The sequence below is a fragment of the Sphaeramia orbicularis genome, chromosome 16 (genome assembly GCF_902148855.1).
Source record: "Sphaeramia orbicularis chromosome 16, fSphaOr1.1, whole genome shotgun sequence".
Lineage (NCBI taxonomy): Eukaryota > Metazoa > Chordata > Actinopteri > Kurtiformes > Apogonidae > Sphaeramia > Sphaeramia orbicularis.
Window position 1 is genome coordinate 22929617 of NC_043972.1, and position 15245 is coordinate 22944861.

The 15245-nt window shown below is 39.6% G+C and overlaps 1 protein-coding gene across 1 annotated transcript in view; it reads right to left on the reverse strand.

Moving 5' to 3' along the window:
• Nucleotides 1–15245, reverse strand: part of LOC115434845 (collagen alpha-6(VI) chain-like) — a 56762-nt gene that overhangs the window by 32833 nt on the left and 8684 nt on the right. The window contains exons 3-15 of the mRNA XM_030156966.1: nucleotides 14520–15107; nucleotides 13557–14114; nucleotides 12828–13442; nucleotides 11439–11999; nucleotides 10185–10742; nucleotides 9231–9806; nucleotides 8262–8828; nucleotides 6365–6714; nucleotides 5220–5298; nucleotides 4924–5069; nucleotides 3243–3335; nucleotides 1841–1894; nucleotides 763–834 (exon numbers count right to left, since the gene is read on the reverse strand). Of these exons, the coding sequence (XP_030012826.1) occupies nucleotides 763–834; nucleotides 1841–1894; nucleotides 3243–3335; nucleotides 4924–5069; nucleotides 5220–5298; nucleotides 6365–6714; nucleotides 8262–8828; nucleotides 9231–9806; nucleotides 10185–10742; nucleotides 11439–11999; nucleotides 12828–13442; nucleotides 13557–14114; nucleotides 14520–15107 (4817 nt within the window). The remainder of the gene's footprint in view (nucleotides 1–762; nucleotides 835–1840; nucleotides 1895–3242; nucleotides 3336–4923; nucleotides 5070–5219; nucleotides 5299–6364; nucleotides 6715–8261; nucleotides 8829–9230; nucleotides 9807–10184; nucleotides 10743–11438; nucleotides 12000–12827; nucleotides 13443–13556; nucleotides 14115–14519; nucleotides 15108–15245) is intronic.

Consider the following 15245-nt stretch of genomic DNA (forward strand, 5'->3'; position numbering starts at 1 on the left):
TTAAGTCACAGTAAAATGGACTGTGATGGGAAGTTCAGCTATTCTGAGAGAGCCGGGTCTTTTGACTCGGCTCCCAAAGAAGAGTCGGCTCTTTTGACTTCCAAACAGCTCGTAATTAGTATTATTTTTAACTTAATGTTTTAGCCTAACTTAGCAATTATGAAGTGTAGTTGGCATTCAGTGTTTTTATGAGAAGCCTTTTAACTGCCTCATTTTGTGCATTTATTCTTTCACAAAAGCATTCTTACTTTTGTTTAATATTTTAATAAAACCTTTAATTACAAACAAACAAATTAACAAAACACAACAAACAACTCCGCAGAACAGACCCAGAACAGGAACAGACCTAAAACAGAACCAGACCATTCTGAAGTGTCTGTTTGTGGTAGAACCTGTTCTTACAGTGATTTTCATTTTACAGTGAAGGAACATTGCTCTGTAATTTCCAATGTCTTTAAACTGCAGCCAGATACTGCTTTTTTTTTTTTTTTTTTTTTTTTTTTTTTTTTTTACTTTTGTCACTTATCTTCTAATTCACTACAAAGCATCAGCTCTCAGATCCGACTCTTATGAGCATGACCCATCACTACTGTGAGAGGTTATTTATGTTCACTTTTCTGATATAAAAATAAAACTGAGAACCATGAATCCACTGTAGGTTTGTGATTGTACAAACCAATTCAGCTGAGGATCACAAACGTGGTCCTTCTACAAAACTACACAACTATCAGGTGTTCCTTACAGATCTGAGTCATACTGTACCTTGAAGCCTCTGACTCCAGGACAGCCCTGGATACCTTTAGGTCCGTCAGGTCCTGGTGGTCCTCTATCACCCTGAAACACACAAACACAGTCCAGATGGGGGTCCAGATGACAGCAGGCCACCGCAAACACATTTCCATCGTATCACAGTTAAACTTAGTGAGTAAAAGAGTGAAAAAAAAGACAATTCAAATCCAGCTCAATTAAGAATATTTTGTAGAAACAGACTTGTATAAATGCTGAACCTGTTTTATATTCAGCCCTTCATTCATAAAATGTCTTAGTTACAATTATTAGTTAAAGGGAAAATGATTTGTTTAACAGATAGGGGAGTACTCTGCCAGGTGTGGTTGCAATGGTAATTCTAGCCACTTTATCTATCACTGCTGCAATGATTCCCGCCACTTTCTGCATGGTTGTTATGGTGATTCCCGCTCTTTTTTGATAGTTCTCACCATTATCATTGAATCACAGACAACAAAAAACTGAGATTTATCTTCATGGACACACTAAAACAGAGGCTTTTAAGTCCAATCACAGTTCCTCAAACCACCAAAATGTTTTTACATGTCGACATACATTTTTAGTGTAAATTTTGTGAAAGACAGTGATTTAAAAAAGTGAGCATCCATTATACAATCAAAAATTGACACAAAAAGCATCAGACTTAAACTCTGATTTCATAAATCTTGGACTAGATATCCAAATAGTAACTGACACATTAAAGTCTGGTGACCCATTAGAAGCTCCAACCATGTTCCTATGTTGAAGTATGAAGTAATGTGGCTCCAAAGAGGGTGGGTTTGATCGACTTCTATTGTCTTCTACGGGGAATGAATGGGACATTTTTTAACAGCAGATTGATTCACTGCGCACTTTTTAAAAAATAATTTAGTCACATTTTAACCAGGAAATTAAGTCAGTTATTTCATTATCTTTTATCAAATTCAAACTTAAGACATTTAACACAACTGAATATTTAGCTCATTAAAAAATCTTCCCATAGTGACCATAGATGGTATAAACTGATGACAAAATGTGTAAACACTGGGTGTAAACGGAATGAAGAAGCACTTACCATTGTTCCCTCTTCTCCTGGGAAACCCTGCCGACCTTTCAGTCCTGGAATGCCCTGTTTATCAAACACTTCAGTTCAGCTGCATGAACATCAAGTAAAAGAAGTTCTTTTACTTGACTGGTTCTTTTAAAGAACCAATAAAACGTCTGTAAACAATTGCATGTAAATTAAACTTTCTACATTTGAAGACCACATGTACAACAATTTCCTAAATCACAGCAGACAACAAACATTATCGAAATGCTTCTCAGGATCATAAACTGGGTATTCTATAGCATCTGTTCCCAAAAGACTAGGCCATGAGATACATTAGAAAACAAGTGGTGCCAGGCACAACAAACCCAGCCCCTCGCATGTATTGCAGCATCGATTCAACTGATGTCATCATGTCTATGCATGTGCTAATGTCAGCATATCAGTTGCCTCTATATATGTGCCAAGTTTGAAGTAAATTGAAACAAAATTGATGTTTTTATAGACATTTGAAAATCCGCCCATTATAAGTAAATGGGAGAAAATAGATTTAAAAATTCATAAGAAATTTGAACTTTGACCTACTTTTCCCAAAATGTAATGACATCTATTCTGGGTCACTGGCAATCTATAAACCCAATTTGGTATGAATTCAACCAACAGTTTTGCTGCTACAGACATTTGAAATTTCGTCTGTTATAAGTAAATGGGAATTATTTATTTAATTTTTGTAATTCATAAAAAAATTGAACTTTGACCTACTTTTCCTTAAATGCAATCAGATCTATTCTGGGTCACTGGCAATCTATAAACTCAATTTGGTATGAATTCAACCAAGTTTTGCTGCTAGAGTGTTAGTAAATAAAGAAACAAACTGAACCAAAAACAATACCCCTTGCCTCCCCTTCAGGGGTGGGGTAAAAAAAATAACAATTCTGACAAGAAGCGTGTTTTTTCTACTAAATGTTCGTATTGTTCTGATAATTATACTCAACATTGAATGTATTATGACAGGCTGGTTTTTCTGATCTCAGGTTGTAAACATCTCCATACAGAGTATTTTATATACCAGACAAACCAGAAAAATATGTTTATCTGAAAATGCACATAATTTAATAAAAGAAAAACCAAAAGGAGAGATTAAAACTGTTAATTGTTCATTGGTTTGCTTTCATTTATGTCCAGAAAACAAAGTTGAGCTTATCAAACTCAAACCCCTTCAATGGATGGTTTGACAGCTCAAGATAATGTAAAAAGATGATGTAAAATAGTCAAGAATGTTCATTAGGCACAAAATCAAGTTTCATTCTGATCGGGTCACAATGGTGACTCATTTTCAGAAAGGGGGAAACACGAGACATCTTTTTTTCTTTAAATTATTGCATTGTAAAACCTCATGAGTTTATTCTAATGTTGTGCTTTGTGCTACCTTTGATCCAGGTTTGCCTGGAATTCCTCGGGGGCCATCAGATCCTGAACATCTACAGAAGACACCACAGCACTCCTGATCTGACATGGTTTCCTGCAGAGAAAGCATTCATTAATCTCACAGTAGGAGGTGTCAGATAAAAGCTTCACCCAAAAGTTAATACATGACATAAAAACAGATCGATGGTTATTGTCCCAAAACAGCAGCTCCAGGTGTGTCTGAGCCCAAACTGATTCTGATCACCTGTTGTAAATACAAACTGTGTACAAATGTAGGAAACGTAGGAGACGTAAGGGAAATGTACGCAAACAACTAGAGCCATCAGAGTCCTATCCTCTACAAAAAACAGTACTTGCTTTCGATAGTAGCTCATTTTCTTTCAGTTTGCCCATGACAGCAGAGGAGCTGAGTAGTTTCTTAAGCAGTTTGCTGGAAAAAAATATCAAATGGTTTTGTAGTTTTGCTCCAGAAACAAAATGATGACAAATGAAATGATAGACAACATGGACAGATACCACACAAAATACAACACAGCAAAAGGACCCATTTCAACACATACATAGTAACTAATACAATGTCTTTACCTCAGGTACCTGAAAAAGTCCAATATAATCCTGACAGAAACTCAGCTGCAGTTCATTTTCATCATAAATTACTGATATATTAATGTGATTCACAGTATATTCAGATGTATGGTTTGGTTGTCCATGTTTTTATTGTTCATCAAATTTCTCTGAAAGTGATCCATTAATAATGCACCTCTGTCCATATCGCTGTAGTTTTGAGGTGGTTCCAAAATACAAACTATTTTTAAACCTTACAATTATAGTTCTTGGTGTACACAGACCTTAGATCTGTGTTTATCTCTTTAAATGCTCCATTTACTTTACTTCCTTAAGTAATAGAGATAAATGTAACAGGTCAAGAAACAGGTTGAACTCTGTGTCAGTTTGGCTTCATGTTGATCCTTGACTAAGTACACATACAGCGGATATTGGAGCTGCAATAGCATAATTTGCATAATCCTTCACAAATCGGAAAGGTAAGTGTGGAACTTGTAAATATGAGGTTTAGAGGTGCAACAATTAGCTGACTAAGACAAAACCGATATGCTATATTTTAATAAAGTCAATTTTTAAGCAAAAAAGCAAAAATTAGTGTGGTTTTCGTCTTATAAAATGTAAGAATTTATAAATTTGCCACGTTTCTTCATTTCATAGATCCAATGAACATTGAAGAACATCAGTATTTTGAATTCTGATCAATATAACTAGGCTTTTTTTTTTTTTTTTTTTTTACAAGAACTTACGAAATAATAAAAATTATTGCAAAGTATAATAATGAAAAATAATGTAAAATGAGATTGCATAAATATTCACCCCCGTCAACTCTGTGTTTAATAGATACGCCTTTGGCTGAAGCGCTACAATTTTACTCCATTCTTTTTTGCAAAACTATACTCATGCCATACTCATGGTTGTAAACTTATTATCTTTGGAGTGTACTGGTGATTGGATCGATGAGGGAGTTGTGTGAGGCTGAGGTCAATTATAAGAGTCTTTTATAATTTCCTGAGCAATAAAATTACTTATTGATTAACTGGAGACATAATCTGCAGATAACAGATTATGGACACTTTAGCAGGATTGTATTGGTGCGTAAAGCAGTAGATGGATCTCACAATCTGTTTGAGGATAGTGCTGCCGATGCTGTACATGCCGATACTCAGAGGGAGCCCGTATCCCAACCCTCGTCCGAACTCAATCCACTGCAGCTGATGAGGGTCATGAACATCCTCCAAAGCCACGGTGAGAAGACCACTGACCCCTGAAGAAGAAAGCCAACACATTTACTGCAGAGAAGAGTGAATACGGCACACCAAACAGAGACATATGGAGTTCTACATAAACAACAATGTTACACAGATACTTAAAAAATAACCAGGACATCCCAAAAATAACTCTGACTTTCTCTCACCAGACTGTCGCAGCAGCTCAGACTCATTCTTCAGGCTCATTATATCATCATCAGGTCCATCTGAGAAGATCAGCAAAACCTGATGGTTGAAAGTGAACAACAGTATTTCAAATAAACGCATAAAAGACTTGACTGAGATAAACTTTGCTAATAGTCAAAGGGAAATATTTCCACAAAAGAAAGACTGCAAGAAAACTGCTGTGCTAAATTTTAAAGGACCAGCTCACCCAGAACTCAAAACCTTTCACTTTTCAAATCATCAAAAAAGTTCTCTAATAAATTCCTGTAGCTAAATGTCACTATCAGTGTGTTTCTTAAAAACTCACCAGATGATTATGTTTCAGGGAATTGGGCTGAAATCTGGACCAAAGACGCTAAGAAGCACTAAAGATGATTTACAACACCCATTCATGAAAAAATCTTGCTGAAATCCCAATCAAGTGAAACAAAAAGCAGAGGAATTACAACAAATTTGAATGAAATCTGCATCTTAAATTGATTTGGATTAGAGTGATACAGTTATTTAGAATGGGTTTCACTGCATGTGGAAAATATGAAAATAGTAACTGCATGTGTGTGTACGAATTTAATTTTATGTAAACGATGTCTCAAATTTTAATGTTTCCTATGGTGGACCTACAAGCCCCCTAGCAATTCATCAGTGGGTTTTGTGTTTTCATTGGTCAACATTAGTTTGCATTTGGTCATTATGGGTTTTTATAATGGGTTGTTGTGTTTTTTTTGTTTTTTTTTTATGAAATTGCTATGCTTTTCAGTGGGTTTTCATAGGATTGTTAAGGGTCTTGAGAGGTTGTCATTGGGTTGTTGTGAGTTTTTATAAGATCATAATGTAACATGTTTCTATGATGTTGTTCGGGGTTTTCATAGGGTTGTCAGGGATCATAACAGGTTTTCATTGGGTCATGACAGGTTATTATGGGTGATGCCAGCCAGGTTTTCATTGAGTCACGATATATACATATATTTTTTGTCATTATAGATTGCGACAGGTTTTCATTGTGTTGGGAAGTTTTCATTAGGTATTATTGGTTAATAACACTAGCTCAAATAGCCCTGTATAAGCTGTTTAATTGAGACTGTAAAACAAAATCATAATGAAGAGATGAAAATAGGTGGGACTTCACCTTCACTTGAGCTCTCGATTTCGTCTTGAACATGTCTTTGAAGGTGGTCAACATGGCCCTGTTGAGGTACGTTGGCCGCGTCACTGGCCAAGTTATTACTTTCCTCACCACCTCCTCAGTGTAGGGCTCAAAGTTTGTGTCGTACCAGAAGCTTCCATCAGGACCCACCACTGCAAAAGCTATGTTGGTCTTGATAGTAGCATTGATACCCTGAACTGTGGACACATAGTGGATGATCTCTGGTAGGAGGGTCTGCAGCTTGGTGTGACCACTGACCAGCACCTCGCCGGGAGATTCTCTTCTCTGAGAAATATCAAAGCCCACGGCGATGTCGATGGTGCAGTCTTTGGCTTTGGCAGTGACACAAAGGAACAGTGTTATTATGTATACAGGTTTTCAGAATGTTTCAGAGTAATGCGAATGGTTGGGAATCTTTGGTCTAATCTAGGCTTTAGACTAAAACTAAACTAGCAATAAGATTTCAATAACTGTCTATGTTGACTGTGACAATGACACAGGGGCAGCTATGGCCTAGATGGCTGGAGAGTTGGCTTTTGACCGATGGGTCACCGGGTCGATTACCTGGAGTGGCAGAGTTGTTGGCTGATGTGCCCTTGAGCAAGGCACTCAACCTGCCATTTGTTCCCCGAATGCCTGATATGGCAAGCCTACTGTTCCTAGTATGGAGTGTGTGATGCACTTTAAGTGAACTAAGCGACTGCTTAGGGCCCCACAGCCACCAGGGGGTTGTCATTTAATTTGTTGATGATCTGGCAAGCGATTAGTCAGCAAGAGGTTTTACTATGTCCAAACGACTATACCCGTCGGGTGCCGAAAAACATAAGAATAAAAAACTTTAAGAAGAAAAGAAACCACTCTCTCAAGGTAATGTGAAATACATTTTTCCATGAACACATAATGACAACAACTGCTTCATGGTAGCTCAGTAGAGTGTTTGAGCACTGTCTTTTTAGTGTTGGCTACAGTCTGATGCAGTATCTCCATGATGACATGTCAATACCACTTTCAACTGTTTATATGTATTAAACACTACAATGGCAAATGCATTTTTGTCAGTCCAGTAAATATGTTATGTTAGAAAAGGGGGCTAGTGGTCTGCGTATGTCAGAGCTGGAGTGGGGTGGGGGGTGGGGGGTGGTGGAAAGTGAATCTAAAACTGAAGACACTTTACTCTTTCTCTAACTCTCCAGGCCCGCTTCACTGCTACATGGACCCCAGAGTAAGACAACTAGTGGGATTTTAACCCTTTTAAGTCTTAGATGTGCCGACCTCCTGCCACTTCACAAGTTGCAGTACGCCAGCCCCTCATGGCCTTTCTGACAGGAGGTGAGTGCATCAGAAACTGGGAACATCCTGACCAGGATACAAACCCCAGCCTCTTGCACCAAAGTCAGTCAATATTTACCTCTGCCAAGGAGGTTATGTTTTTGTCGGCATTGGTTTGTCTGTCTGTCCATGTGCAAGATAACTCAAAAAGTTATGGACGGATTTGGATGAAAATTTCAGGAAATGTTGATACTGGCACAAGGAACAAATGATTAAATTTTGGTGATGATCAGGGGTGGGAGGGGTGGGGGGGCCACTGATCTGCCTTGTCTGCGCTCTCCGAGTGCTTCTAGTTACAACAGTCGTTATTGTTTTACTGTCACTGTGTTCAAATACAACACATTGGTATGTATAGCTGGTGAGCTTTTGACATGAATTAGTGTCATAATTCAGAGTGAAATTATTTTGTGTTATGGATGTGTGGTACATGGGGAGCCCCCCCCAACTTGTCTTGCTTAGGGCCTCCACATGAACAGGGCCAGGCCTAAATTCAGTGAAAATAAAAATTCACAAACATTTTAAAACTATATGAAATTTAAAGAGAACTCACCGGGTTCATCTTGCTCACACAGTTTGTCAGTGACCTTGCGTGTAATGTCTGGCAGTCCACTGAAGGATGTCACAGTGAACAGCCTCTCAGAGCTGCCAGTGATTTGCTGCAGCTGCACGGGGTTTGCATCTCCAATAGCGATGGCAAATGTTACAACCCCCATAGACTTCAAATCATTGGCTGCGTCCACCACTTCATCTTGAGAATTTCCATCTGACAATACCACCAGATATTTAGGGATTGTGGGGGAGGTGCGACTGCCGTGTGCCGGAGTAAAATAGTCTGCAATTCTTTTTAAGGCTTTTCCAAGGTTGGTTTCCCCTCCACTGTGCTTCATATTCAGGATGTGTTTGACAATCTCTTCCTTGTTGTTGTATTCATTGAGATAAAACTCATCCTGTGGATCATCACTGAACTGTGCAACTCCAACATGCACAAAGTCCTGCCCAATCTTGAATGATTTTACCACTGTAGCTGTGAAGTTGAGCATAATGGTGTAGTCATCTGAACTAATGCTGGAGGACTGATCCAACAGGAAGACCAAATCAGCCTTCTCAACTTTACACACTGGAAAACAAATTAAAGGGAGTAATCAGAATGTTAATTATACACTGAACTCCAGAAGTTAATACAGTTTGAGTTCTGTTTATGCAACAGTGCTAAATACTGCACCACCATGCTGCCATGAACAGATTAGTAACATAAAAATTTGCTATTTTTTATTCAAATTATGTATATAAACTCAAACATTGTGATTCTACAATTGGACAGGCTAATATTGCAGTTGTGTTTGTGATTCAGGAAATTGTACAGCCCTATTTAAGACTAAGTTGCAATGTTTGCATGTTTTTATCTTTAAGATCTTAGGATACATAGTGTCTATGTATCCTAGACACAGTTTGAAACCATGCTTAGGTCTTCAAGGTTTAACAGGATAAATTTATAATGTAAAGTCATGCCACCTCTTACCATCGACAGCATCACATAACTCAGGGGAAATTACTTGGTACAGAGTTTCCAGGTCCTTAAAATTAGTCACAGAGAAGACTTTGGATGGGTCGTCACCAGCCATCGTCAGCAGTTCTTCTCTGTTTGCTTCAAACACCCCAATACTGAACACTTTGACTCCATGCTTTCGCAGTTCGTCAGATGATGACTTCAGTCCAGCGGGGTCAGTGGCAGCACCATCGGTGATCACCATAAGAATCTGAGGCACTTTTTGTGCTGCCCGTCCACCATATTTACTGCCAAAGTACTGCACTGAATACTTTAAGGCCTTACTGGTGTATGTGTCTCCTCCTGGTGGTTTTAGGTCCCTTACTGCTTTAAGAACACTGTGCTTGGAGTAATACTTGTTTAGAGTAAACTGGGAACTGACATCAGTAGCAAAGGTAATGACCCCGAAGCGAGTCAAGGTCTCACCAACACTACTGTCATTCACTACTGACTCCATGAACTTCAACATGCTCTGGAACTGATCATCATTTATACTCGTGGAACCATCCACCAAGAAGATAATGTCTGCTTCCTGTATCTTCTTGCAATCTGACAAAGAACAAAAATGAATAAAATGGGATTAATTAAAACAATCTATCCATCCACTTTGAAAGGAAGAACCAAACTTTCAGTGTGCCTTTATTCCCCAAGAAGCCACGGTGACGGCAGGATAGTGTGGATTACGTGAAGGTGATGGTCATCAACCACTTACAGCACGTGTTTTTTTTTTTTTTTTTTTTTTAAGTAATTTCCATTTCACAAAATATGGTTGAAACATTGATAATGGAGCTCTAGTGTCAAGACGAAAACAAATGACGAGATGAAAACAAAATAAAAGATGCAATATTAAAGTCAAAATATCAAGAATAATGGTGATAACTTGAGACATAAAAACATAACATATGGAAGAAAATGAGACAACTGTACCTCTGTCGGGATCACAGAGGTCCAGTGCAATCTGGCCCACCAGTTCCTCCAGAGCATCGAAGTTGCGTTTAATGAAGACTCTATCTGATGAAGCAGTGATCTCCTTTAGCTGAGTGCTATTCACCCTGCCCACTCCAATACCATAGATCTTCACTCCTTTGGCCCTCAGCCTTTCAGCGGGGACTTTCACTGGGTCATTGGATACACCATCTGTTATCACCACCAGCTTCCTCCACAGGTGAGGGCGCCCTCCATTGGCTTCATCAAAGTACTGTGACACTGCTGCAATGGCCGCTCCTGTCTTTGTGCCTTCTTTCATATGCGTCATTCTATCAATAGCTCCAAACATCTCCTCTTTGCTGTAGTACTGACTCAGATCAAACACCAGTCTATTGTTGCTGCTGTACTGCATCACACCAACATGGACCTGATCTTGTCCAACCTTTGCCTTATTAATAACAGATTTGATGAAGTCCTTCATCTGCAGGTAGTCTTCATTAGTGATACTCTCAGAGCTGTCAGCTAAGAGGATCAGGTCACCTGGTACGTTCTTACAAGCTGAACATAAAATACAGAAATGCAACAGTTATGTTGTTAAGATAAAAATGTTCATGTCAGTCAGTCTTCAAAAGATAGCCCATGATTATCAGGATAAATGACAAATCATTATTTCTTTGAAGTTTAAAAGCATATTTTTTGTCAATTCAGAGTAGAAGTTGAGGAAACCCAGATGGCTATTGTATTGTTATACACTGTAAATACCTACATCTCAGACTATCTGTTTGGCCAAATTATCCAGATCTTTAGTGCAACTACTGACCACACAAACCACACAGAAAACAGCGGTGATTTGTGGTTTTACTGTGGCTGTTTTCTGTCAAACAACATGGCTAAACAAACAGAGCTATAATGTAAACTATCAGCTAAGCAGCACATAAAGATTATAATACACAATGTTATTCTGACCTCCTGTAAAAATAACTGTATGAACAAAACGTGAACTTCCCATAACACAAATGTGTGTAAACAATTAGCTTCATACTTTATTCACGGAGTGACACAATTCGTGGATACATAGTGTTGATTTGTTGCTGGATTTGGGATTTTAAATGCTGTGTTATGTGGCTTCCACTACTGTTGAAAGTTCGGCAAATCAAGTCTAAAATGTGGAATAAGCACAATGCCACTGCTCTGTTCTAACCATCATTATTTAGTTGAGACCAAACATAAATACTGTGGTTCAGTGTTTCTTACCATCTGGAATGCAGATTTCTGTGAAGATTTCTTTGTTAATGGTCCTCAAAGCATCAAAATCCTGGACATAGAAAACTCTCTTGCTATCCCCGGTGATTTCCAGAAGCTCAGATTGACTGGAGTTTTTAACCCCAATGGCAAAAATGGTGACACCCTGTTCCCTCAGCTCATCTGCAGGACCCTTCACCGAGTCTTGGGATTTCCCATCAGTGATAACAATCAGATACTGTGGGACCTTCCCTTCACGACTTTGGGTTGCTGCTTGAAAGTAGCGGCTCATGAATGACAAGGCTCTTCCAGTATTTGTCCCACCTCCTATGTGCTGAACTTGTTCCACAGCTTTCTCCAGTGCTTTTGTATCCAAGTACGTTGTCAGATCAAACTCCAGTGTTGGTGAACCTGCGTACTTCACAAGACCCATGCGCACATGTTGAGGCCCAATATGAAATGTATGAAGGAATTCAATGATGAACTTCTTCATGTCGTAGAAGTCAGAGTGTTCAATGCTTCCAGAGTCATCAATCAGGAAGAAGAAGTCTGATTCATCCTTTTGTGTACACGCTACAGCAAAACAAATGTAAGAGTTAAAACATCCGAAACACTGACACACCAAGGAAAAATATGTTCACATTTCATTAGACTTTCATTGAACAAGTAAAAACAAGTGGTGCCAGGCACAACCCCCCCCCCCCCACACACACACACACACACACACACACACACGCACGCTCCCCCCGCATCCCAACATATCGTAGCTTATGTTGGTATCGATCCAGCTGATGTCATCATGTCTATGCATGTGCTGATGTTAGCATATCAAGTGCCTCTATATAGGTGCGGAGTTTGAAGTAAATTGAAACAAAATTTATGTTTTTATAGACATTTGAAATTTTGTCCATTATATATTTTATATATTATATATATTTGCCCAAAATATACTCACTTTTATTCTGGGTCACTGGCAATCTATAAACCCAATTTGGTATGAATTCAACCAATAGTTTTGCTGCTACAGACATTTGAAATTTCGACAATTATAAGTAAATGGGGAAAAAAAGATTTTACAAATTCATAAAAAATTTCAACTTTGACCTACTGTTCCCAAAATGTAATCAAATCTGTTCTGGGTCACTGGTAATCTATAAACCCAATTTGGTATGAATTCACTCTGCAGTTTTGCTACTAGAGTGTTACCAATCAAACAAACTGAACCAAAAACAATACCCCTTGTCTCCCTTTCGGGTGTGGGGGGGTAAGGGTCAGCGCTCTACAGGTGGAGGTTTTTGTGAGTGGTAATGTTTTAGGTAAGAATTTAAAATTATATACAATAATTGGTCTGTAAAACTCTATCTATTTACATCTCATAACAAGAAACATGTAGGTTCCAACCTTCTTTGATGTTTGTCTTTCTTGTGTTTTCTGTGACGACCCGTTTAAAGATGTTATCGCACAGGGTTCTCTGCAGTTCAGTCTTCAGAGGTTTCAGATCAGTAAAAGAGGTCACATTAAACACATGGGTGCTGGGTGGGTGAGACGCCATCTTTTCCAGTTCAGTAATGTCTGCATTTTCTATTCCAACTGCATAAACGTTGACATTTTTATCACGGAGAGACCTTGCTGCTTCAGAGACATCATCCTGGGATTGACCATCTGTGATAATTACCGCCACCTGCTGGAAGTCCTTCCTGCTGCCTTTTTCCTCAATAAAAATATTGTCCCTTGTAAAGTTCAGTGCAGCTCCTGTGTTTGTCCCCCCTCTCCGATAGGGTAGAGTCTTGATGAACTGTAGGGCTTCTGCCTTGTCTCTGAAGGTGTCAAGGTAGACATGTGGTGTGGCGCTGTCACTGTATGTAACAATCCCAACTCGAACTCTGTTAAGACCCACATCCAGGCTGCTCACAATCGAATGCAAGAAAGTACGAATAAGCTGGAAGTTTGAGTCCCCGATACTCCCCGACTCATCCACAATGAAGACAATGTCTGCCACATTGGCTCCTTTGCAATCTGCAATTAATAAAAAAAAATACTCTCAGCCATGTCTGAAAACAATACATAGTTTGCATAGTTTGTTCATCACAGGGTTAAAAATGCTAATGTTTGTTATTAATACATTCTTACCTTCAGTAACCTCCTCTTTTTTCTCAATCATGATAGTGTTTTTCAGACTGGTGACTCTGGGAGAGGTGAAAACATATCCAGGGCTCGCAAATTGTTGTAATGTTTCCTCTGTAGCTCCTGCACTCATCCCAACCACAGTTACTCCTTTAGATTTGATCTTACGAGCAGCCCGTATCACTGGATCATCTGACTCTTTTCCACTGACAACCACTAGGAACTGCCTGGAGCCTTGGTCTGCTCGGCCACCCCGGTCTGATGTGTAGAAGTCTTGAGCTGACAGCAGAGCTGAGCCCAGTCTCAGCGGTTGGCCATTGGTTGGAGGGGTCAGCCGGAAACGACGCACTTTGTTCACAATCTGTTGTCGGTTTCGAAAAGTGTTGAGGTAGAAATCGACCCTGGTATCCTGATCAAACTGGGCTAGGCCGATGCGGTAGGTGGGTGCTGAGGCATTGACTTGATTGATCAGTTTGACAAGTTCAGACCTAAACAGGTTAAACTGTTGTTGCGATATGCTGCTGTCCACTAAGAAGAAAGTATCCGCAAACCTGTCCTGCAAGGCTGAAAGGAGACACAATTTAATAGAGATGTGGCCTATTAATCAGTAGCAACCGATTGTTTTATGCAGTGTTTGACAGAAAATGATAACAAAATTCCACATTCAAATCAAAGTGGTAGACTTCCTGTCGGGTTAGGATTATAGCTCCAAGAGGCTTTTTTCTGTATCTGGACCTTAGATGGATGGATGTGTCTATCAAATTTGGTTCTTCAGTGTTAAACCTCATGCAGGGACTTGCATGATTGAAAATGCTGTTTCCAATCAAGATAATCTTTTAATGTAAGAAAGCTGTAACTTTTACTTTCCTGGCTCTCAGGAGGATATTGAGCTATTTTGCCACATCAATGGATTGATCAGTGGAACCTGTATGAACTGGTTTTTAAGCTGACTGCAGTGCTTTACCCTACCTGTCTGCTGCCGCTCCACTGAGATGCACACACTTCTCAGCAGCTTCTCAGTCCGGCCCCTCAGACCCTGGTAGTTGTCGATGGTGAGGAGGAAGTCATCTGGTGGCCAGTTGGCGATGGCCTGGAGCTGTGACCTTACTGCATCTCCCACCCCAATGGCAAACACCGTGACTCCATGCTGCCTCAGTTGACGGGCTGGGAGCTCCACATCATCAACAGATTCCCCATCTGTGAGGACCACAGCAATCTGAGGAACCCGCTCATTGACCCGGCTTCCAGCACGTGCAGTGAAGTACTTTTCCCTGATGAAATCCAGGGCCTTCCCGGTCTCAGTGCCTCCTGTTCTGTATGGTAGTGTCTCCACAGCGGCCAGCAGAGAGTTCTTGTCCGTGTGTTCATTAAGTAAGAACTCCTGGTATGTGTCGTCACTGTACTGAGCCAGACCAACCCGGATTTTGTTCCGACCGATGTCCAGGACCTCGATGATGTTGTGGAGGAAATTTCGGACCTCCTGGAAGCTTTGAGGACCAATGCTGGTGGAACCATCGACCAGGAAGACGATGTCAGCCACAGTGGCGTTTTCACAGTCTGGACAAAAAATAACATTCAACATATCTTAAAATATCTACTTTGAGAATATATTAAAGTCACACAAAAACTCTGGAGGTGAGAATGTTTCTAGGAACAAATGAAGTGGTTTTATGAGAGTCAAGATTATTATGGTTA